Source organism: Ranitomeya imitator, chromosome 6 (genome assembly GCF_032444005.1).
Source record: "Ranitomeya imitator isolate aRanImi1 chromosome 6, aRanImi1.pri, whole genome shotgun sequence".
NCBI lineage: Eukaryota > Metazoa > Chordata > Amphibia > Anura > Dendrobatidae > Ranitomeya > Ranitomeya imitator.
In genome coordinates, this window is record NC_091287.1 from 194,407,870 (window position 1) to 194,432,279 (window position 24,410).

The 24,410-nt window shown below is 42.4% G+C and overlaps 1 protein-coding gene across 4 annotated transcripts in view; it reads right to left on the reverse strand.

Moving 5' to 3' along the window:
- MTRR (5-methyltetrahydrofolate-homocysteine methyltransferase reductase) overlaps positions 1-24,410 on the reverse strand; it is an 831,186-nt gene that overhangs the window by 106,554 nt on the left and 700,222 nt on the right. For all 4 annotated transcript variants that reach the window (XM_069730413.1, XM_069730414.1, XM_069730415.1 and 1 more), the window contains exon 13: positions 14,418-14,510. In XM_069730413.1, coding sequence (XP_069586514.1) covers positions 14,418-14,510 — 93 coding nt within the window. The remainder of the gene's footprint in view (positions 1-14,417; positions 14,511-24,410) is intronic.

The window sequence follows — 24,410 nt, forward strand, 5'->3', positions numbered from 1 at the left end:
CTCTGCTGGATTGGAGTTGTGTCTCCCTCGCTTGTACTCCTTGGTTGTCCAACGAACTATGATGTCTGCCACCAGCGTTCTCAGATGGGAATTTTTTTTAGTAATTCCGCAACAAGGGCCCTCTGGTACTTTACCATTTTAGTAGACCTGTCTACCTCTGGAGGATGAGATTGAAAGTTCTCCTTGTAGTGTGGGTCTAGAAGTGTCACCAACCAGTAATGAGTGTCACTGAAAATTTTCATAATGCGAAGGTCACGGAAAAGGCAGCGCAACAAAGTCAGTCATGTGTGCCAGACTGCTAACAGGCAAGAATTCCGTGTCCTTAACAGGACCATTGAACAAGCTGTCCTCCTCCTCCCTGTCTTCAGGCCATCCATGCTGAATAGATGGTATGACAGTTGTGCTGGTAGTATTGTCTATAGCACATGAAAGTAGCTCCTGTTCTTCCTCCTCCTCCTCTTCCTCATTGTCTACCAATCCACATTGGGACGACATGAGGCTGGGCTGTGTGTAATCACCCTTGTATGGTTCCCTTGCTCCATGTCCTCGTGCTCCGCCTACAATGCATCCTCTTTCATTGTGAGCAGAGAGCTTTTCAGAATGCAGAGAAGTGGGATGGTGACGCCAATTATGGTGTCATCACCGCTCACCATCTTGGTGGAGTCCTCAAAGTTTTGTAGGATGGTACACATGTTTGACATCTATGTCCACTCCTGAGGTCTTATGCGTGGAGTCTGAACTGAAAAACAATGGCTTTGTTGATGCTGGTAGTCAACAACTGCCCTCTTCTGCTCACAAATCCTTTCCAACATATGCAGTGTAGAGTTCCAGCGTGTAGGGACATCACACACCATTCGGTGAGCCGGAAACTGCAAACGCTGCTGAAGCACGGCAAGGGCGGCGGAAGATGTAGCTGAGTTTCTAAAATGGGCATACAGGTGGCGTACTTTCACAAGCAGATCCGGCAGTTCCGGGTAGCTTATGAGAAACCGTTGAATGACAAAGTTAAGCACATGGGCCAGTAATGGTGTGTGTGCGAGTTCGCCTCAGAGCCACCACCAGGTTCCGGCCATTGTCACACACGACCATGCCTGGCTGTAGGCTCAGCGGTGTCAGCCACAAATCTGACTGCTCTTTCAGAGCTGTTCACAACTCTTAAGCATTGTGCGTTTTGTCACCTAAGCAGATGAGCTTCAGCGCAGCTTGTTGCTGTTTCTTGAATATGTGGCCTGTATTTTTAATTTTTTTTTATCCCAAAGCAGTCTTTTGAACTAGGGTAAGACACAGCAAGAAGGGCAATGTAGCCCTGAAATTCCACAATTTGTAGGCCACAGATAGATCAGGCGTCTGACGGAGATACCAGAGTGCTAAATAATGTGGCCTGTATTTTTTACTTTTTTACCCCAAAGTAGTCTATTGAACTAAGGTAAGACACAGCAAAAAAAAAAAAAATAGCAATGTAGCCCTGAAATGCCACAATTTGTAGCCCACATCATGCGTCTGACGGAGATACCTGCCTGTTCAATATGTGGCCTGTATGGTTTTTTTTTAATACAAAAATAGTGTATAGAATTACAGTAAGACACAGGCAAAAAAGGAGAATGTAGGCCTGAAATGCCACAATTTCTAGCACACAGATAGAGGAGGCGTTTGACTGAGATACCAGACTGTTGAATATGTGGCCTGTATCTTTGTTTTTTTACCCAAAAATATTGTGTAGAATTACGGTAAGACACAGGCAAAAAAGGAGAATGTAGGCCTGAAATGCCACAATTTGTAGGCCACAGATAGATCAGGCTTATGATAGCACATTGTTAAATATGTGGCCTGGATTTGCTTTTTTGCCTACCAAAATTGTGTCAATAACTAGGCTATTACACTACAAAAAATTATTTGGAGGGCTAAAATTGTACAAAATTTAGCACAATGATATGCGATGAATGTGGCGGTCAAAACACAGTGTTAAATATACGAACTGTAGCTACCGTATATACTCTAGTATAAGCCAAGATTTTCAGCCCATTTTTTGGGGCTGAAAGTCCCCCTCTTGGCTTATACTCGAGTCATACCCAGGGGTCGGCAGGGGAGGGAGAGCGGGGGCGGTCTAATTATACTCACATACTCACCTACTCCTGGTGCGGTCCCTGCAGGTCCCTGGCTCCCCAGCTTCTTCCTGTACTGAGCGGTCACATGGTACCGCTCATTACAGTAATGAATATGCGGCTCCACCTCCCATAGAGGTGGAGCCGCATATTCATTACTGTAAAGAGCGGTAACGGTGACAGCTCAGTACAGGAATATCCAAATGCAGAAGAAGAGAGAGGAACGCACTCACCGATCTGGTAAAAACCAATCCTTTATTCAAGCATGGACAAACTCAGCAGGGAGGGGAGTGGAGGATGACATACGACGGCTACGGGACCCGTAGAAGCGCTCGTCAGCGTGAAACGGCCGTCGTCCGTCATCCTCCACTCCCCTCCCTGCTAAGTTTGCCCATGCTTGAATAAAGGATTGGATTTTACCTGATCGGTGAGTGCGTTCCTCTCTCTTCTTCTGCATTTGGATATTTATCGTCTTGCTTTCTTGGATACTGCACCACCGAGGTTGTCGGCAGGAACCTCTAGCATTACCTGGCTATCTGACATGGCGATCTAAGTTGTTGCAGTTGTGCGGAGGTGCTTTTTTCTTTTTCTTTTTCTCAGTACAGGAATAAGCTGCCGGCGCTGGGGAAACAGGGACTGCACAGCGCCAGGAGTAGGTGAGTATAACGCGGAGGGGAGCGCTGCGCGATATTCACCTGCTCCTCGTTCCGGCGCCGCTCCATCTTCAGCGTCTTCTGCAGTGACGCTCAGGTCAGAGGGCGTGGTGACGTGGCTAGTCCGTGCCCTCTGCCTGAACTTTAGTGCAGAAGATGCTGAAGACACAGCAGCGCCAGAACGAGGAGCAGGTGAATATTGACAGTGCCAGGGGCCTGAGCGACGGAGAGGTGAGTATGTGATAATTTGTTTTTTTTGTTTTTTTTATCGCAGCAACAGCAAATGGGGCAAGTGTCTGTATGGAGCATCTATGGGGCCATAATGTTTGTGCAGCACTATATGGGGCAAGTGTCTGTATGGGGCCATAACGTTTGTGCAGCACTATATGGGGCAAGTGTCTGTATGGGGCCATAACGTTTGTGTAGCACTATATGGGGCAAGTGTCTCTATGGGGCCATAATTAACATTTGTGGAGCATTACGGTATATGGGGCAAGTGTCTGTATGGAGCATCTTATGGGGCCATAATCAAGGTTTGTGCAGCATCATATGGGGCAAATATCTTTATAGAGCATCTTATGGGGCCATAATCAGCATTTGTGCAGCATTATATTGGGCAAATGTGTCTATCTAGCATCTTATGGGGCCATTATTAACCTTTATGCAGGATTCTATGGGGCATAATTTAATATGGAGCATCTTATGGGGCCATCATAAACTTTATGGAGCATTATATGGGGCTCCTGATTCAATCTGGATATCCAAAAACACTTAACCTACTGATTTCTCAAATAATTATACTTTTATTGGTATCTGTTTTTACTTTTGACATTTACCGGTAGCTGGCGCATTTCCCACCCTAGGCTTATACTCAAGTCATTAAGCTTTCCCAGTTTTTTGTGGCAAAATGAGGGGGGTCAGCTTATACTCGGGTCGGCTTATACTCGAGTATATACGGTAAATATTTTTCGGGCAGCTAAATATTTTTTTGCAAGCTAAATATTTTTGAGGCAGCTACATTTGTTTTGGACAGCTAAATTTTTTTTGAGCAGATAAATATTTTTTGCGTCAGCAAAATGGTGTCAAAACTTTTTATAAGACACTCAAAAAATACTACAGTACCACAAAAGTCAGCGCATGCTCAGTGACTACCGCTGATGTCACTTAGGCTACGCTGACTCCCCGCCTGACGTGGTGAACCGACAAAGTGAGAAAATGTTCAGAAACTTTCCCATGATAATCAGTTCATGTCCGTTCAGGCGGGGAGGCTGTGCAGGCAGCTTTTCATTCATTCCCCAGTCGTTTACAGCGCATTAGCAGCGCTCCTGGTTGTAAACTAATTAAACCCTTTAGATGGATTTACAGCATGGGAATTGACTGTACGGCGGACAGGTATGGGATATTGTTGGGGGTTTTTTTTGGATTTTTTTTTTACAGAAGAACGAGGCCTTCACTTGGATTGAGCATGCAATAACAATGTTAAACCTGTGTGTGTAATTATTTCACTAAAAGACTTTATTCTTAATGTGTGTGTGTATTTTTATCCCTTTCAGACTATTGGATTAATAATGGATAGGTGTCTTATTGACACCTCTCCACTATTAACCAGGCTGAATGTCACCTTACAATAGCAAGGTGACATTAACCCCTTATTACTCCATATGCCAATGCTACAGGGCAGTGGGAAGAGAGAGGCTAAGGGCTGGAATAGGTGCATCTTACAGATGCGCCTTTTCTGAGGTGGCTGGGGGCAGATGTTTTTAGTTGGGAGGGGCAATAAACATGGTCCCTCTCTAGGCTATTAATATCTGCCCTCAGTCACTAACTTTCCCTGTCTGACGGAGACGCCATTTTTTTCCGTGAATTAACCCTTTAATTTAATACCCAGAGCTCCAAAATTTTAGGGAGGGATATATAAAAATATAACGGATATGCAATGGTCTACTGTATGTATACCATGTCTCATATCCTGTCGGGATGAATCGCCGGCTTTTCTGCTATCTAGCTTTGTATGAAATATATATATATATATAAAGCTGTATGTGTATGTATGTATGTATGTATGTATGTATGTGTGTGTGTGTGTGTGTGTGTGTATGTATGTATGTATGTATGTATGTATGTTCGGGATTGGTATCTCCATCGTCGCAGCTACAGCCACAAAATTTTGCACAGTCACACGTCTGGACCCCGAGAGCATCATAGGCTATGTTGTGAGGCGAAATTTTAACCCCGCGTGTCCCAATTCACCAAACAATTTTGCCCCTATCTACATAATGGGGAAAAAGTGAAAGGAAAAGTGTTGGAGGCAAATTGACAGCTGCCAGATGTGAACAAGGGGGACTTAAAGAGTGAGAGCGATGGCACCAAAGAGTATATACCGTACAGTTGCTAAGGTGGGGCCCCGACATGGGATACTCACCACACACGGGATATGAACACACACAAAATGCACCACAAACTACCACGTGCTTCAACACATACCACCCTCAGCACACATTTCACCACACATACACCAACCTCGCCACATAAAAATCGAAGCACAAAAGTCGCCGCTCAAAACTCGCCATGCGCAAAACTCGCATTATTTTGCATTACATGCAAAACTAGGCTCACGCAAAACTCACCTCATGGAAAACTCATCACATGCGGAAAAATTGCCACATGCACAAAAGTTGCAACACATGCAAAAGTTGCCTCACACAAAACTTGCACATACTCAAAACGCACCACACATAAAACTCGCCACGTGCAAAACTCGCCATGCGCAAAGCATGCTGCACACAACTTGCTACACTAACCTGTCACATGCAACTCGACACACAAAAAGTTGCTACACACATGTCGCCACACAAACCTCATCTCACAAAAGTCGCTACATGCATGTCGCCACATGCAACTCACACACAACTTGACACATGAAACTCACCCTAAAACACACACAAGTCTGGTATTATCCTTCAAAAATAAAAATCTGATTAATAAGCAGACAAACTACAAGAGCAACAAATGTACCATACAGGAAATACGGCAGCTGTCAGTCACATGACCTGTCTATTATGTGTATGTGTGAGCTAATATATACTGCCAGGTGGGAGGGCTTACTGTTGGCTGGGGATTTATCAGGCTGCCAATTTAGCTTACAAATACTGAGGTAAAAATACTGACCAAATAACGTGTGAACGCGGTCTAATACAGGAGGAGATGACACACAGATATATACTATATACAGGAGGAGATGACACACGTTTATACTATATACAGGAGAGATGACACAGGTATATACTATATACAGGAGGAGATGGACAACCTGGTATATACTATACACAGGGGGGATGACATACAGGTACATACTATATACAGGGGCGATGACACAGGTATATACTATATACAGTGGAGATGACACACAGGTATATACTATATACAGGAGGAGATGACATACAGGTATTTACTATATACAGGAGGAGATGACACACAGGTATATACTATATACAGGAGCAGATGATACACAGGTATATACTATATACAGGAGGAGATGACTTACAGGTCCATACTATTTACAGGAGGAGATGACACGCGTATATACTATATACAGGAGGAGATGACATACAGGTATATACTATATACAGGAGATGACATACAGGTATATAGTATATATAGGAGGAGATGACATACAGGTATATAGTATATACAGAAGAGATGACAGAGGTATATAGTTTATACAGGAGGAGATGACACATGGGTATATACAATATACAGGAGGAGATGACATACAGCAGGTATATACTATTTACAGGGGAGATGACATACAGGTATATACTATATATAAGAGAAGACATACAGGTGTATACTATATATAAGGGAGATGACAAACATGTATATACTGAGGGTAAAATGAGAGGGGTGAGGTGAAAATGAGGGGTGTGAGGTGAAAATGAAAAGGTGTGAGTGCAAAATGAGAGGGGTGAGGGAAAATAGTGGAATGATCGGAAATTGACAGATGTGAGGTCGAAATGACAAGTGTTAGGGGGGAATGAGAGGAGTGAGGGGGAAAATGAGAGGTGTAAGGGAGAAAATGAGAGGCATGATGGGAAAATAAGAGACGTGAGGTGCTATAACTAACCACAGATATTTACTATGCCCAGGCAACGCCGGGCTCTTCAGCTAGTATGTATGTATATATATATATATATATGTATACATATATATACATATATATATATATACATATATATATACATATATATATATATATATATATATATATGTGTATATATATATGTGTATATATATATATATATATGTGTATATATATATATATATATGTGTATATATATATATATATATATGTGTATATATATATATATATATATATGTGTATATATATATATATATATATACACACACACACACACACACACACACACACACACACACACACACACACACACACACACGGCACAGATCAAAAGTTTGGACACACCTCATTTAAAGATTTTTCTGTATTTTCATGACTATGAAAATTGTAAATTCACGCTGAAAGCATCAAAACTATGTATTAACACATATGTGGAATTATATACTTAACAGAAAAGTGTGAAACAACTGATATTATGTCTTATATTCTAGGTTCTTCAAAGTAGCCACCTTTAGCTTTGATGACAGCTTTGCGCACCCTTGGCATTCTCTTGATGAGCTTCAAGAGGTAGTCACTGGAAATGGTCTTCCAACAATCTTGAAGGAGTTCCCAGAGATGCTTACCACTTGTTGGCCCTTTTGCCTTAACTCTGCGGTCCAGCTCACCCCAAACCATCCCGATTGGGTTCAGGTCTGGTGACTGTGGAGGCCAGGTCATCTGGCGTAGCACCCCATCAATCTTCTTCTTGGACAAATAGCCCTTACACAGCCTGGAGGTGTGTTTGGGGTCATTGTCCTGTTGAAAAATAAATGATGGTCCAACTAAACGCAAACCGGATGGAATAGTATGTCGCTGCAAGATGCTGTGGTAGCCATGCTGGTTCAGTATGCCTTCAATTTTGAATAAATCCCCAACAGTGTCACCAGCAAAGCACCCCCACACCATCACACCTCCTTCTACATGTTTCACGGTGGGAACCAGGCATGTAGAGTCCATCCGTTCACCTTTTCTGCGTCGCACAAAGACACGGTGGTTGGAACAAAAGATCTCAAATTTGGCCTCATCAGACCAAAGCACAGATTTCCACTGGTCTAATGTCCTTGTGTCCTTTAGCCCAAACAAGTCTCTTCTGCTTGTTGCCTGTCCTTAGCAGTGGTTTCCTGCTGCACAAACTCCTCTTAACAGTTGTTGTAGAGATGTGTCTGCTGCTAGAACTATGTGTGGCATTGACCTGGCCTCTAATCTGAGCTGCTGTTAACCTGCGATTTCTGAGGCTGGTGTCTCGGATAAACTTATCCTCAGAAGCAGAGGTGACTCTTTGTCTTCCTTTCCTGGGGTTGTCCTCATGTGAGCCAGTTTCTTTTATAAAACCAAAAACATACTTTTTTTGCAAAAAAACGTATTCACTAAATACCCTGTATTTTTTCATTTTTTGACTAGCACTTGCTTATTTACTGTGACTTTTTTACAACAGAGTATTTTTTGACCTCTCTGTGCGCTTTTGTGTTTTCAAGTTCTTTGGTGGTGTGAACAGGTTCTTACAGACTTGTTCGCTATGCAGGTGGCCCATGTGTTTTTGGTTTTATAATTGTTCTCTTGTTTCTACAAGACTGGGGAGTTCACCACTCCTCCGTGGGTCATTTGCATTGTAGCTGTTCCATCTCGCATGTTCAACGTGGATATTTTCTCTCTGAGCCCTGTTCATACAGGTACTATACAGATGATCAGGTTTTTAAATACATCAGATAGGGATTATATACATTAGACAGGACTGCTCTATTATGGGTATACCTTGGCGATTGGTGGAGCAGCTTAACATACTTTTTTTTGCAAAAAAACGTATTAACTAAATATCCTGTATTTTTTCATTTTTTGACTAGCACTTGCTTATTTACTGTGACTTTTTTACAACAGAGTATTTTTTGACCTCTCTGTGCGCTTTTGTGTTTTCAAGAGCCAGTTTCTTTGTAGCGCTTGATGGTTTTTGCCACTGCACTTGGGGACACTTTCAAAGTTTTCCCAATTTTTCGGACTGACTGACCTTCATTCCTTAAAGTAATGATGACTACTCGTTTTTCTTTACTTGCCTGCTTTTTTCTTGCCATAATACAAATTCTGTGTATCCACCAGACTTCTGCACAACACAACTGATGGTCCCAACCCCATTTATAAGGCAAGAAATCCCACTTGTTAAACCTGACAGGGCACACCTGTGAAGTGAAAACCATTTCCGGTGACTACCTCTTGAAGCTCATCAAGAGAATGCCAAGAGTGTGTAAAGCAGTCATCAAAGCAAAAGGTGGCTACTTTGAAGAACCTAGAATATAAGACATAATTTCAGTTGTTTCACAGTTTTGTGTTAAGCATATAATTCCACATGTGTTAATTCATAGTTTTAATGCCTTCAGTGTGAATTTACAATTTTCATAGTCATGAAACTGCAGAAAAATCTTTAAATGAGAAGGTATGTCCAAATTTTTGGTCTTTACTATATATACACTATTTATAGTTGCAGTAATGGTTGCAGAAAGCCACCGAGCTCAGGGACTGACTGCAGATGTGCGCTGTGGTCATGATGTCACCACTGCAGCCAATCTACAAGCCCAAGAGTTTTGCTAGAGAGCTGACCCTGGGGAGGCCGACTACTGTCTGTGATTATTGCTTAGAAATATACAGATGTTTTGGCTTATATTTTTAATTGTTGAAAACCCCTTTAAGGCGCTTTTCGATTTGGACAGTGTGTGACGGTATGATTGTCACTTTATGACTCAGTTATATGGCAGCATGTTTTATATTTTTACATTAGTTTGTTTGACTTTTATTGATATATTGGGACTTCCGAATACCTCAGTCTTATATATTGCAGCTAAACACTTTTCAGTCAGACAGTCTTTTTTCGAACTAGTTCTCTTTTCCTTCTCTCCATAAAAAGAACAATGAGTGGGGGTCTGCATACAGAGATAACATTTATCAAGTAGTTTTTGACAGAATTCTGGAATAAAGATGCATAAAATGTATCTATTTTAGTGTGCAGCTTGACATTTGTTGCTTTATTAATGTGGGCACAGCTCAGGTGGGTCGGGCCGTGGCCAAGCACGTCCCAAAATTCATCATAATTTATGCCTCATGGTGGTGTAATTTACAACATTCGCTGACTGTGTAAAACGGCGGGTGAAAAGTGTGCCAAATTTATTAAAAAGGCTTCTTAGTTAATTTGGCACATTGCACTCCTGCAAAATACTAATTTTATTGAATCGGGCTCACTGTGTATTTCTCCGGGACCTTCGCTCACCTTGATCCGAGGTTGCAGGTACAAGACCGTATTTCACACTCTACATATATTCAATGAAGAATGGCTCCTTGAAATGAAGGTGAAAGAAAGAGGGCGACCAGGAAGAATTAATTGAGGACCTCCTGGGTGAGCAGATGACAGAAAGCTTAGCCCTGGAGAAATAATGTGCCAAAAACCTTATGTGAATGATCAGAAGGGAAGTTTCATTATTTCACGTTTTGCAGCCACCTGTACAAAGAGAACTGAAAAAAAAAGTTGCAGAAGTTTGTAGTCGTTAGAATAGAAGTGATTGCGGTTATTAGGGGTTATTGACCACAGGGATCAGTTCTGTAGAAGAAAGTTTCGGGTTCTGCAGATGAGCATTGTCTTCAGTCTGGAGGAATGTGACATCTCTCTCATTTTAATCATTGCCTAGTATATATGGATGTACAGTGTATATATATATATATATATATATATATATATATATATATATATATATATATATATATATATATATATATATATATATATATACACATAATTGTCTAAGGGGTACTTCCGTCTGTCTGTCTTTCTGTCACGGCTATTAGTTCGCTGATTGGTCTCGGCAGCTGGCTGTCATGACTAATCAGCGACGCGCACAGTCCGGAAGAAAATGGCCGCTCCTTACTCCCCGCACTGACTGCCCGCATACACCCCTCCGCTCACACAGGGTTAATGCCCGCGGTAATGGACCACGTTATGCCACGGGTAACGCACTCCGTTATCGCTGCTATTAACCCTGTGTGACCAAGTTTTTTACTATTGACGCGGCCTATGCAGCGCCAATAGTAAAAACATCTAATGTTAAAACTAATAAAAAAAATAAAAAACGATTAGATTCTCACCTACGCCGCCTTTCCCACTCCTCGCGATACAACCGCCACGTTCCATTGGCACAGATTGTCTGGCAGAAGGACCTGCCGTGACGTCACGGTCATGTGACCGCTACGTCATCACAGGCCCTGTGCGCCTGCGCGAGCAGGCTCGGACCGGAAGCTGCCGCCTGTACCTCGCACATGTTTATTTTTTAACCGGTGACGTACGTGGCTAGCCAATATACTACGTGGCTGGGCAATATACTACGTGGCTGGGCAATATACTACGTGGCTCTGTGCTGTATACTAGGTGGCTGGGCAATATACTACGTGGCTGGGCAATATACTGCATGACTGGGCAATATACTACATGACTGGGCAATATACTACGTGACTGGGCAATATACTACGTGGCTCTGTGCTGTATACTACGTGGCTGGGCAATATACTACGTGGCTGGGCAATATACTACGTGGCTGGGCAATATACTACGTGGCTGGGCAATATACTACGTGGCTGGGCAATATACTACGTGGCTGGGCAATATACTACGTGGCTGGGCAATATACTACGTGGCTCTGTGCTGTATACTACGTGGCTGGGCAATATACTACGTGGCTGGGCAATATACTACGTGGCTGGGCAATATACTACGTGGCTGGGCAATATACTACGTGGCTGGGCAATATACTACGTGGCTCTGTGCTGTATACTACGTGGCTGGGCAATATACTACGTGGCTGGGCAATATACTACGTGGCTGGGCAATATACTACGTGGCTGGGCAATATACTACGTGGCTGGGCAATATACTACGTGGCTGGGCAATATGCTATGTGGCTGGGCAATATACTACGTGGCTGGGCAATATACTACGTGGCTGGGCAATATACTACGTCGCTGGGCAATATACTACATGACTGGGCAATATACTATGTCGCTGGGCAAGATACTACGTGGCTGCGTGGACATGCATATTCTAGAATACCCGATGCGTTAGAATCGGGCCACCATCTAGTATATATATAATCGTCTAAGGTCCATTTCCGTCTGTTTGTCTGTAACGGAAATCCTGGCCGGCCGCGACCAATCAGCGATATTGGTGTGGGATTTAAACACCGGTTCACTTTTTACTATTGATGCTGCCTATGCAGCATCAATAGTAAAAAGATATAATGTTAAAAATAATAATAATAAAAAAAATTGTGATCTTCTCACCTTTTCCAGGTCCTTGCGATGCTCCGGTTCCAGTAATGCTCTGCTGTAATGACCCCAGATGATATAGCGGGTACATCATCACGGGTTATTGCCGCAAAGCATCACTGGATACGGACCTGGCGTGAGCATCGCTAAAAGCCTGGGCTGGATTCGGGGACGCCGGAAGATGAGTATATAACTATTTTTTATTTAATTCTTTTTTTTTTAACAGGGATATGGTGCCCACACTGCTATATACTACGTGGGCTGTGCTATATACTATGTGGGCTCTGTTATATACTACGTGGGCTGTGCAATATACTACGTGGCTGTGCTATATACTACATGGCTGTGCTATATACTACATGGCTGTGCTATATACTATACTATGTGGGCTGTGTTATATGCTACATGGGCTGTTATACACGTGACTGCTATATACTATGTGGCTATGCTATAAACAACGTGGCTGTGCTTTATATTACATGGCTGTGCTATATACTACGTGGGCTGTGTTATATGCTCTGTGGGCCGTGCAATATACTACGTGGCTGTGTTATATGCTATGTGGCTGTGCTATATGCTATGTTGGCTGTGTTATATACTACATGGGCTGTGTAATATGCTATATGGCTGTACTATATACTTCGTGGCTGTGTTATATACTACGTGGCTGTGCTATATACAACGTGGGCTGTGTTATATGCTACGTGGGCTGTGCAATATACTACATGGCTGTGTTATATAATACATGGCTGTGCTATATGCTACATGGGCTGTGTTATATGCTACGTGGCTGTGCTATATGCTACGTGGGCTGTGTTATATACTACATAGGCTGTGCTATATTTCTCTGCTGTGCATCATGTATCGTGGTATGTGTTAAGGGTGGGGCCCACTTTCGCCCAGGGCCCTCAAAAACATGGAGCCGGGCGCGACCAATCAGCGACAGGCACAGTCCAGCCACGAATTGGCGGGGGATTTGAACCACGTTTTGCTGATTGGTCGTGCCAGCCAAATCCTGTGCATGCATTGCATTATTCTTAAATCTTCATAAGTAAACTACATTTATATTCTAGAATACCCGATGCATTAGAATCGGGCCACTATATATATATATATATATATATATATATATATATATATATATATATATATATATATATATATATATATATATATATATAGATATAGATATATATATGTGTGTGTGTCACTAACATATATAGAGAGAGAGAGAGAGACTGCATATATGTTTTCAAGAATATTTGAGCCCATCAATCCATTATATGTCCATTTTGCAAGCCGGCGAGAAAATCTCGCCATACAGATGCCATGCGGATGACTCACGGATACTTTTTTGAGAAAAAAATAGCATCCTCGCATTGCACATGGATCACTGTTCATGAAACATTTGTGCGATTCTCATCCGTGTAAAACAGACCGATTTTTTTATACGTGTGTGACGCCGGCTTTAGAAGGACTTTTCATTTAGCTGGATATGTGGATTCAACGATGGTATACCCACACTAACTAATAAAAGCACAAATCTGACCCTATCTCAGCGGCAGGTCTCCCTACACTGTCTGATTCCGGAGCTAAATGCGCCGAGCCAGGCGATGCCAGATCTCTTATAGACCTGATAACGCTGTGCGGCCAGCCAATCACTGTAATGCCACAACAAAGATGGCTGCGGCATTACAGTGCATGGCAGACAATCCCTGCATGTTGATTGGCTCTGTAAAGAGAACCAATCATGCAGGGCGGAGACCCGAGCTCCCACCGAGCAAACCCGGAAATGCTCGTTGCTCGCCAAGTACTGCAAGTACAGCGATGCTCAGGCGAGTAACTAGCATTATCGAGTATGCTTGCTCATCACTAATATGGTCGGATGCTGACTCCAGTCTCCTATGCGCAGGAGCTGCTGTTTTTGTGATGTGTGTCATGCTCACTTACACATCAGCAAATAAAAATGGCAGCCCCAGTGACTGAAGAAAAAATGTATAAAAAAAAAATAAATGTCAAAACAGAAAATTTCATTTTGTTTTAAAAATAAACGTTTTAGTAATTATTTTAAAAAATAAAAATGATACATTCCCTTAAGGAGTAATAACATAAAAAAAATAAAATAATAGGTTTGTTAAAGATTGTCTGACTCTAAATGTTATTGTGAAATATAAATATGAAAGTAGTTACCTAAATAAGTAGTCCTTATTATGGCTGCGGCAACCAAAAAACAACCATGTATCTCCAAATATGCATTCCTTCTTCTGTTGACGCTGTATTTCTCTAAGAGAAGACAAAGCAAAGATTAAAGTTAGGGCTACACACAAATACTTAAAAATCATCATGACTGGGCACCCTGCTTAAATGTAAAGCAAAAAGTTTGTTTGCTAAAAGTGTCTTATTAACCCCTTAGTAAATAGCCCAGAATGGGCAATAATATCTAGGCAATTTTCTTAATTTTTTTGCCCCTTGTCTTTTCAGCAGGAATAGTTTTTTTTTTTCGTCATTGACCTGGATGTTGCCTATATGAGGCTTTGTTTCCCATTATAATATTCTTAGTGCTGTTTAGGGATGTATATTAATTTAATGTGTCATTTACATAATTTTTATTTGCTAAAAAAAAAATAGTGAAAAAGATAGAAAAAAAAGAGCTATTTTTGTCCTTGAGGTAGGGGACTTTTTTCTTTATACCTGTTTTTTAATTTGTACTTTAATTGTTCACTTTTTGCCATTGTAACTGGGACAAATCATGGGGACCCATAGCAGAAGTCCTAGTTGGCTCTACTCCCCCTCTCCCTTACCCCCCCCCAAAAAAAAAAAAAAAAAATTGAATATTCAGCAGGGTCACAAAAGAGGATATGTTACAACTTACACAACTTACATTTACATGGAATAAATGGCGCTATAATAATAAATAATAATAATAATAACTTCAGCACTAACAAAAGTATTCCCCAAAACACAATATGATAATCCCACAGTGAATTGGTCCATAGTATCCTCCACATGCACAGTATGATGACCACACAGTACCACAGTACCATTCCGGGAGCCGGAAGAGGGATGACAGCCCCTCTGACCTAGGATTGGAGACCACACAACGTCATCGCAAGGTCCCGGTCATTCAATGGTGACCCGATGTCGACACCATGCTAGCAAAGTTTCTTGATTATGCTCAGGGCATGATGAAGCAACTTTGTCAGTGCAGCACTGACAGTATGCATAGCGTAGGGATGCTCCTCTATGCTATATAAACGATCAGCCTGCAAAAAATGAAAGTCTCATAGTGGGACAAAGTAAAAAAGTTTTAAAACATTGTTAAAATATTAAAAAATAAATAAATAAAAATAAAATGTATATGGCACCCATGAATAAAAATTTTGATGAAAAAAATATAAACAATAAAAGTACACATCTTTGGCATCGCCGCATCTGGAACGACTCGACCTATAAAACTTTCCCACTAATTAACCCGTTTAGTGAACACCATAAAAAATAAATAAAAAACAAGGCAAAAAACAACGCTTTATCATCATACCGCTGATCAAAAAGTGCAAAAAAACCCCAAATGGATATAAATAAACATGGAACCACAGAAACCGGTATCTTGTCCCACAAAAAACCAAGCCATCATACAGCTCCATCAGTAGAAAAATAAAAAAGTTATAGCTATCAGAATAAAGCGATGCACAAATACTTATTTTTTCTATAAAATAGTTTTTATTGTGCACTAGCTGTACTACCCGGCTTCGCCCGGGTTAATAACTGCTGTTAGCAAAATAGAATGTGTTAACAAAAATTTATTCTGCACACAAAAACCAAAAAACAAATAGATGGAAATGTAATTATTAAAAGGCATTTCACAACATATGTTTCAAAACCAGAGATATTCCACACAGATTTAACTAAATTGGCCAAGTAATGTGAGGTAATCTTCTACTACTTATTTGAGAGCCTTTTGATAAACGACATTCTTAGTTTTTCCTTCAGGTGCAAAGACAAACAGATTTTTGGCTGTTCCAACTCTTGAACAGGCTACATAAAGTTGACCATGAGAAAAGTATGGAGATTGTAAATCGATTCCAACTACTTTCAAGGACTGTCCCTGAGCCTTGTTGATGGACATCGCAAAGGTCAGTTGAACAGGAAACTTGAGGCGTTTAAAATCAAAAGGCAAATCAGATGGAATAAGTTGGAATGAAAATATCTTCTCCTGTTGCACATCCTGTCAAAATGGTTGCCTCAATTACATGAGGAAACAGGTTCTTAATCAAGAGTCTTGTTCCATTACACAGCTTTGGCGGATCTAAATTTCTCAATAGCAGAATAGGTGCTCCAGGTTTTAGAAAGAGGTTGTGAGGAGGAAGTCCTTGTGGCTCCAAGGAATTGAGGAACTCAGTTGGATAAAATAATGCTTGAGCAGGGTCTATTACTGTATCCACTGACTTGTAGGTTGTGCACACACCTGGAAGGAGATTTAGAATTTGAAGATTGATCTTGTTGACATCATTTTTGGGAGCTAGAATAGCCCTTTCACACAGCCAGCCAGAATTTTTGAAATCGAGTTGAATATTTGGAAAAACCCTTTGCTTTCAACTCCTCAATGGAAGTCACAATGCAACAAAAGTTGCTTTGGAAGGTGATCTGTCCAGTGGTTGAGTTTACTGGTGCCTTTCCATCTCCAATAGCCAACAGCTGGCTCAAAAACAGTCCAGCAGAAACATCGCCTGTCATGTAGACCCTCATGTTTGTGTTCAGTGACATTTTCTTTACTTTTCTCCAAAGGTACGATGCTTTCAGACAGGCATTGAGTTCATCTGCAGGGGTTGATCTTGGAATAACAGGTAGTGTTTGGCGGAAGTCACCTGCCAAAACAACAACTACTCCTCCCATGATATATTTGTTGATGTGCAGGTCTTGCAGCAGTCTGTCCACTGCTTCCAGAGCCCTTTTGTGTGCCATGGTGCATTCATCGCAAATGATGGCACTGCATTTTTGAAGCAATTTGGCCAGTCCTGATCCCTTGGCAATATTACGCACGGGGCTGTTACTATGAGACAGGTTAAGTGGTAGTTTGAATGTCGAATGTGCTGTCCTGCCACCTTTTAAAAACGTAGCTGCAATTCCAGAAGATGTCACTGCAAGTGCAATCTTTTTTTGCCAGGAGCAAGTTGATGACAAATGTCTTTCCTGTTCCACCTGGAGCATCAAGGAAGACAATCCCACTTTTGTTGGTTTCACTGAAACTTAAAATGTAGCTATAGGCATCCCTTTGATCTGGTATTGGCTCGTTCTGAGACACAAGTGCTGTCAGTTCATCAATATTGTAGTTTGTTTCTATGAAAATCTCCCTACACAATTGGATGCCTTCAGGATTTCTTATTGGAGCAGGCAAACCAAGCAACTGTAAGGCTTTTCCTGACATTGCTATGCACTGATCTTCAAGGAGCATTAAAGATTCATTGAACATTTCCTCAGTGAAGTTGATGAGTTGCTGAGGATTTTCCCTTCTAATCTGCATGAGGATGTCCTCACTGAGATCGGTTTTGTACTTTGTCCAAATCTCAAGAGGATTTGAAATGCTATAGGTTGTTAGAATAATAGCAAAGAGGTGTCTTAGTTGCTTTGGGGTTTGTGTGGCTGCTGCTTCACTGAGGGTCATGTCCCAGTGTCCATCATCTTCCAGAAGTCGTTTTCTTTGGCAAGCTTCCCTGAATGTTTTTTTCATACACATGGCCTCCGACGGTCTTCAGGTCAGAAAATGATGTAGGGCCTTTGACAACATGAAGTAACATGCGCAGGTAGAAGCACTCTGCATTTGACGGTGAACAGTGTAGACGCGATCAAGAGTATCAGTTGCTTTCACCCCTGGATAGCCTTCAATATCAAGCCCCCGTTTTCTCCGTTCCAGTGTTTTTCTGGAGGCATTCCAAGTGTAGTACTTTGGTAAATCACAGTAGAGAATTGTTTTTGCAAAAGGGTCTTGTTGACACAGCTCAAAATATGCTAAGAGGGTGGTCTTAGATGGTGTTAGGAGCTGCTGCTGCAAGTTTGCTGGGTTAAAGTAAATTCTCTGTCAATTTTCCAAGTGCACACTCAGATGCACAACTGGTGGGTAGCGCTCATGAATGGAGAATCCTAGTATTCTCCAAACAGCTTCATTGCTGCTTATGTACCTGCCCATCTGGAATGCCTCCACTTCATCAATAATAGGTCCATTTTTCTGGAGTTCAAAAACTGCTTGATCACTTTTTTTGTGGATATATTTTCAGATATGGCAGGTGTTCAAAGCATTACCCACGATCCCTGGTCCAAGAAACCCAAACAGGACAAGATGGATATCCAGTCTACCGAAGAAGAAAGCCAGGGGATGGTGGTTTCACAGCAAAGCTCAAAATGAGTGATGGATCATCTGTACATTTTCTTACAATGGATGAAGAAAAAAATATAGTGCTCAAGTGTGCAACTGAGGTATATGCAGGGCTAGGGTTAGGGGCAGCCAGACCAGGCAGCTGCCTATGGTCCATGTTCATCCAGGGGCCTCCAGCTAGCCGCTATGGGGACTGTGAGTAAGAGGGGCCCAGTGCCCCAGTGCCACCCCTCGCATTGCGCATTCAACTTATCGACATCATAGATGCTGATATAGTTGAAAGCTGTGATGGAGGAGAGGAAGCATCAGATGACACTCCCACTCCCATCACTCCCCCTCTGCCTCTGACAGTGTGTGCCAGCAGTGGAGCGAGGCTCTGCAGAAGCCAGAGCAGTGGGGGAACAAAGAAGAGGTAAGTATTGTGTGTATGCATTATAGTGTGTGTGGCTGCTGCACTATACTTTGTGTAGGGGGGCTGCATTATACTGTGTGTGAGGGCTGCACTATACTGTGTGTGGGGGCACCACAATATACTGTGTGTGTATGTGGGGACTGCACTAATACTGTCTATGTGGGGAGGCTGCATTATACTGTGTTGGGGAACTGTACTACTGTATACTGTGTGTTTGTGGGTTCTGCACTATGCAGTGTGTGGGGGCACCACATTATACTGTGTGTTGTGGGGCTGAATTTTACCATGTGTGGGGGGATGGCTGCATTATACTGTGTGTGGAGGACTGCTTTATACTCTGGGGGTCTGCATTATACTGTGTGTAGGGGGCTGCACTATACTGTGTCTGTGTTTTGTAGGGGGGCTGAATTATATTGTGTGGGGGGGCTGTATTACATTGTGTGTGTGCGTGGCTGTATTATACTCTGAGGAAGCTGCAGTATACTCTATCAAGGACCATGTGGAGTGCATTCTATTATATGTACTATATGGGGCCTGCATTATACGGTATCAAGGACTATTTGTCCCCATCATTCTTCCTCAGCTGAAGTAAAGAGGCCAGGAAAAAAGCATCAAATGACTTCAATATTGTCGATCACGCTCTTTTCGCGGCCTGAACTCAGTGTATGTAAATACAACAGAAATGTTTGTGTGATGGAGCAACATGTGAGCATTTGGGACCCCACTTTAAACTTTTACCCAGGGTCCCACTTTGTCAAAAAAACGGCCCTGCATATATGTCCTCCTAAAGAAGCTCATCTGGTCATTTAGAAAACACGAACTGACCTTGCCGCATACAATCTTCTGTGCTTTGCTTTTAATGTTTGGTATAGTGTATCATAGATTATGAATGATTTAAAATGATTGTGTGGCTTGTCAATTGAAGCCCTTTAGTCTTCTCACCCACTATGATGCCACTTTCATAGTCAACCTAGAGTATGTCCCCCACACTGTGTACTACCACAGTGACTTTCTTCACATAATTTGTCTCTACGGAAGGCCCCACACCTACAGTATGATAAGCACCGTGCACTTAGCATTGATGTCACCCAGAACAGTATGAAGTTCCCAACACTGTATGATGCTTGAAGTTTGGGGCTTCTGCCACACATTATGGGGCCCACAGTGACTGACAGTTTGCTGAACTTTCAACCATTTGAGTGCGGCTGATTTTTCACCATAAATATGTGACTTTGTGATGAGATTAGTCATTCTTGAAAGTTTCTGTTTGAAAACCCGAGCAATAAGGTCATGGCGATTCACTGTTTTTTGGCCCGGCAACAGGTGCCCTCCAATTTCCTCCCAGGCAGGATTGCAAGTAAAGGTGATGAAAAGATCTGGACGGCCATACTTTCTCACATAAGTCATTGCATCCCGTGTGTATTCATGCATGTGTTGTGGGCTTCGAGTGACAGTAGATGGAAGAATAACCATTTTCCCCAACTCTTTTGAATCAACATCATTTGCAACATCATCTCTAAGGTGAATATATTCCTCTGCCCTGAGCTTCTTTTGATTTTAGTCGGATATATAAAAGATGTTCACTCTCAATCTTTAAATACATGTCAATAATAAATTGGTGGAAGAGGTGTTTGCATTTCAAGATGTGATTTTCCTCTGCAAATCTTGTCATGATCCTATATGCATAGAAGTCCAGGGCAGACACTTTTTTTTTCCTGAAGGGTTGCCTGTTGTAGGATCTGTCTGAGGTATTCCAAAGTGATAGCCACCCTGTCCCTTCCAAAACTTGATTGGATATTGCAGTGCATCATAGGACCTGTGAGTTTCTGCTACTCATTGCAAACTATTGTTCCTTTTCTGAAGCACAATGTCACGGCTTTGAAAATCATTACCTACAATCAAGATGGCTACCTCATCAAATGTGAGAGCATTGAAACATCGCTGATGTGTTCACGTTGTGGTGTTTTGTCAGCTCGAATGACAACCTTGTAATCGTCATTTGGCAAGCATTCAAGTGCAGTCTTGAAAAGTTGAACATATGGATTGTTGGAGTGAAGGAACTGCTGCAAAATAGTGACAATATCAAGGCGAGTGTTAGGAATTAAAGAGCATTTCCGCTGAGCCTCTGCTTCTGCATTTCCCATGAAGAAAAGTTGAAGAAATTGATGTTCTTCTCCTTGTAATGGAAACAGTGAGCTAATTGAGTGGTAAACCTATCCTTGAACTTTAAATATCAGCATAAATCCTGTTGTAAACATTTCTTTTGTTGCACCGAATGATGTCATTTGGAAGCAGGAGTTGTACTTCCTGATGTTGTCCAATAAATGCTTTGATATTGTACTGGTACCTGTCATCAGAAAATTTAGGGGATCTGGTGGTGACAGGAGAGTTGGAAGTTTTATCTTGCTATTTGCACAGCATAAACCTGTCGGTTCATCTTTCCATTTCAGGGCACTGCAGTACATGCAGACCACATCCATTTTTCCTATCGGAACTTTAGGATTATCCTGATAGTTTATGTCTGGTAACAAAAGGCAGCATGTTTCAAATCTCCAACCATTTCCTATGCCCTCGTGGAAGAAATAGCAATTCTCTTAGTGGCAAGTTGGCCTTCTCTCTGCTGAGATTACTCATTGGCCCTTGAGGAAGCAGCTCTTCTTCTTTTATCTGCAAGCCTCGCTTCTCTGCTCAGAAAGTTAATTGGCCCTTGAGGAAGCAGTTCTTGTTCTATTGTCTGCAAGCCTCGCTTCTCTCCTCAGAAAGTTAATTGGCCCTTGAGGAAGCAGCACTTGTAAAAAAATAAAATAAAACAAATTCTTCACCTGCTGTTTATTTGTTGATTCTGCCTTCCAAAGATTGAAGGAAGGCTCGGCACACATTTATTCTGCGATCAGCGCTGAGAGCCTACGATGGGATTTTCGTGTAAATCTGTGAAATACGTGATTCAGACGGAACCCCCGACAGAAAATTCCCTATAACGAGACAGATGGAGGAACTGTGGATGCCAAAGAACCTGCGGTGTTCGTCTTTTTAGGACTGCATAAAAGTGTTGTCAACAACAGTTTTTTGTAACTCTGCTCCCTCATTATAAGTGATTGGATCCCTTGGGGGTTTCATCTGAATCACGTAACTTAGATTTAGATGGAAACTCCGATATAAGTGCTCAGCGTAGAGCGCAGGATTAATTTGATCTCAAATGTTATGTAAAATGTTCCAAAAAAATGCTTCAACTCAATCCACAAAAACAAAGTAAATCCCCAAACAGGTTTTTCATCGGTTAACGGAAATACAGGGGCTTACTCGTAATTGGTAGCACAAAGGCACTGGAAAAGCAAAATGGCTCCTCGCCTCTCAAAAGAAATTCAGCAAATTCTGCACTCTCAAATCCAAATGCCCCCCTCCCTTCTGAGCCCATTTATCCAAACCACATATAGCTTTCATACGTTTAGCATTTCTGAAGTGATGACACTTATGGGTGCATGTCTCCAGGAGCATGAGCTGAGCATAACATACTGGTCAATTTAAGGTACTGGTCACTATAATGTACTGGTCACTACACCTGTAGATAAATTCCCAAAGGGGAATAATTTCCAAAATGTGGTCACTTGAGGGAGGAATTTTGCTTTTCTAGCACTTAGGGGCTCTGTATATGGAGTCCGCAAACTATCCTAGGAAAATTTGTGCACCAGGAGGCAAATAGCGCTCAGTCCCTCCCGAGTCTCGCCGTATGGATAAGCAGTACTGTACAGCCTGATATGGGGTATTGCCACATTCAGTAGAAATTGTGGGACAAATTATTGTGCCATTTTTACCCACTTCTTGTGTGGAAAGCCAATGGAAAGAGTCAAATTAATCTAAGGTGTTGTGGTCTGATGAATCCAGTTTCAATCTGTTCAGTAGTGATTAGTGATGAGCGAATATACTCGTTAATCGAGTTTCTCCGAGCATGCTCAGGTTGTCTCCGAGTATTTCGGCGTGTTCGGAGATTTATTTTATGTCAACGCAGCTGCATGATTTGAGGCTGCTAGACAGCTTGAATACATGTGGGGAATGCCTGTTTGTTAGGCAATCCCCACATATATTCAAGCTGTCTAGCAGCCGCAAATCATGCAGCTGCGTCGACAAACTAAATCTGCGAACACGTCTAAATACTCGGAGACCACCTGAGCATGCTCAGAGAAACTCGAGCATACTCACTCACCACTAGTTGTGATAGCAAGCACTATATATAATAAAAACTTGATTCCAGCTCATCTAGTAGCTCTATGCTCATCCACCTGGGGCTCAGACACTGGCCTAGCCCTGGCCTCACATCAAGGAAAATAGAAAGAAATTGGAGTCTGGCTCAAGAAGACCGGATTTTCCTTTTCTTTTTATTTTTCAAATGAAAATATAGTGCATACAAAAGAAAAATTTACATGGTCGACATGACCCAGTCGACGTGTTTAGATTGCAATAAGCAGTCTTACTCATGACTAGTGATGAGCGAGCATACTCGGTAATGCTCGGTAATCACCCGATCATGTACTCGGCAGGCACCGAGCGTTTCCGGGTTTACTCGGTGGGAGCTCAGGTCCCCGCCCTGCATGTTTGACGCTCTTTAGAGAGCCAATCAACATGCAGGGATGGTCTGCCACACACTGTAATGCCGTAGCCATTTTGGTTGTGGCATTACAGAGATTGGTTGGCAGCACAGCATCCTCAGGTCTATAAGAGACCTGCCACCGCCCGGCTCTTCGCATTCAGCTCCTGATTCAGACAGTGTAGGAAGAGGTGCTGCCGAGATAGCGTCAGATTTGGGGGTTTATCAGTTAGTGTGGGTATACCATCATATTTTACATAAATCCAGCTAAACCAACAGTCCGTCTAAGGATTAATTACGGAGTATATAGATTGCAGCGCTAGGTAGGCAGGGGAATGTATGTGGCTCTATACTTATCAGTGCAAGGCATGAAGGCACTGTATGTGGGTATATAGATACTAGCTATTGAACCCGTTCTACGCCCGGGTGGCGAGCATTTATATTGGTATATGGTCTCCATCCTGGTATGTGCTGCTCCATCCTGCGCCCCCATCCTGTCATGTGCTGCTCCCATCCTGCGCCCCCGTTCTGTCATGTGCTGCTCCCATCCTGCGCCTCCATTCTGTCATTTGCTGCTCCCATCCTGTCATTTGCTGCTCCCATCCTGCGCCCGTTCTGTCATTTGCTGCTCCCATCCTGCGTCCCCGTTCTGTCATTTGCTGCTGCCATCCTGCGCCCGTTCTGTCATGTGCTGCTGCCATCCTGCGCCCGTTCTGTCATGTGCTGCTGCCATCCTGCGCCCGTTCTGTCATGTGCTGCTGCCATCCTGCGCCCGTTCTGTCATGTGCTGCTGCCATCCTGCGCCCGTTCTGTCATGTG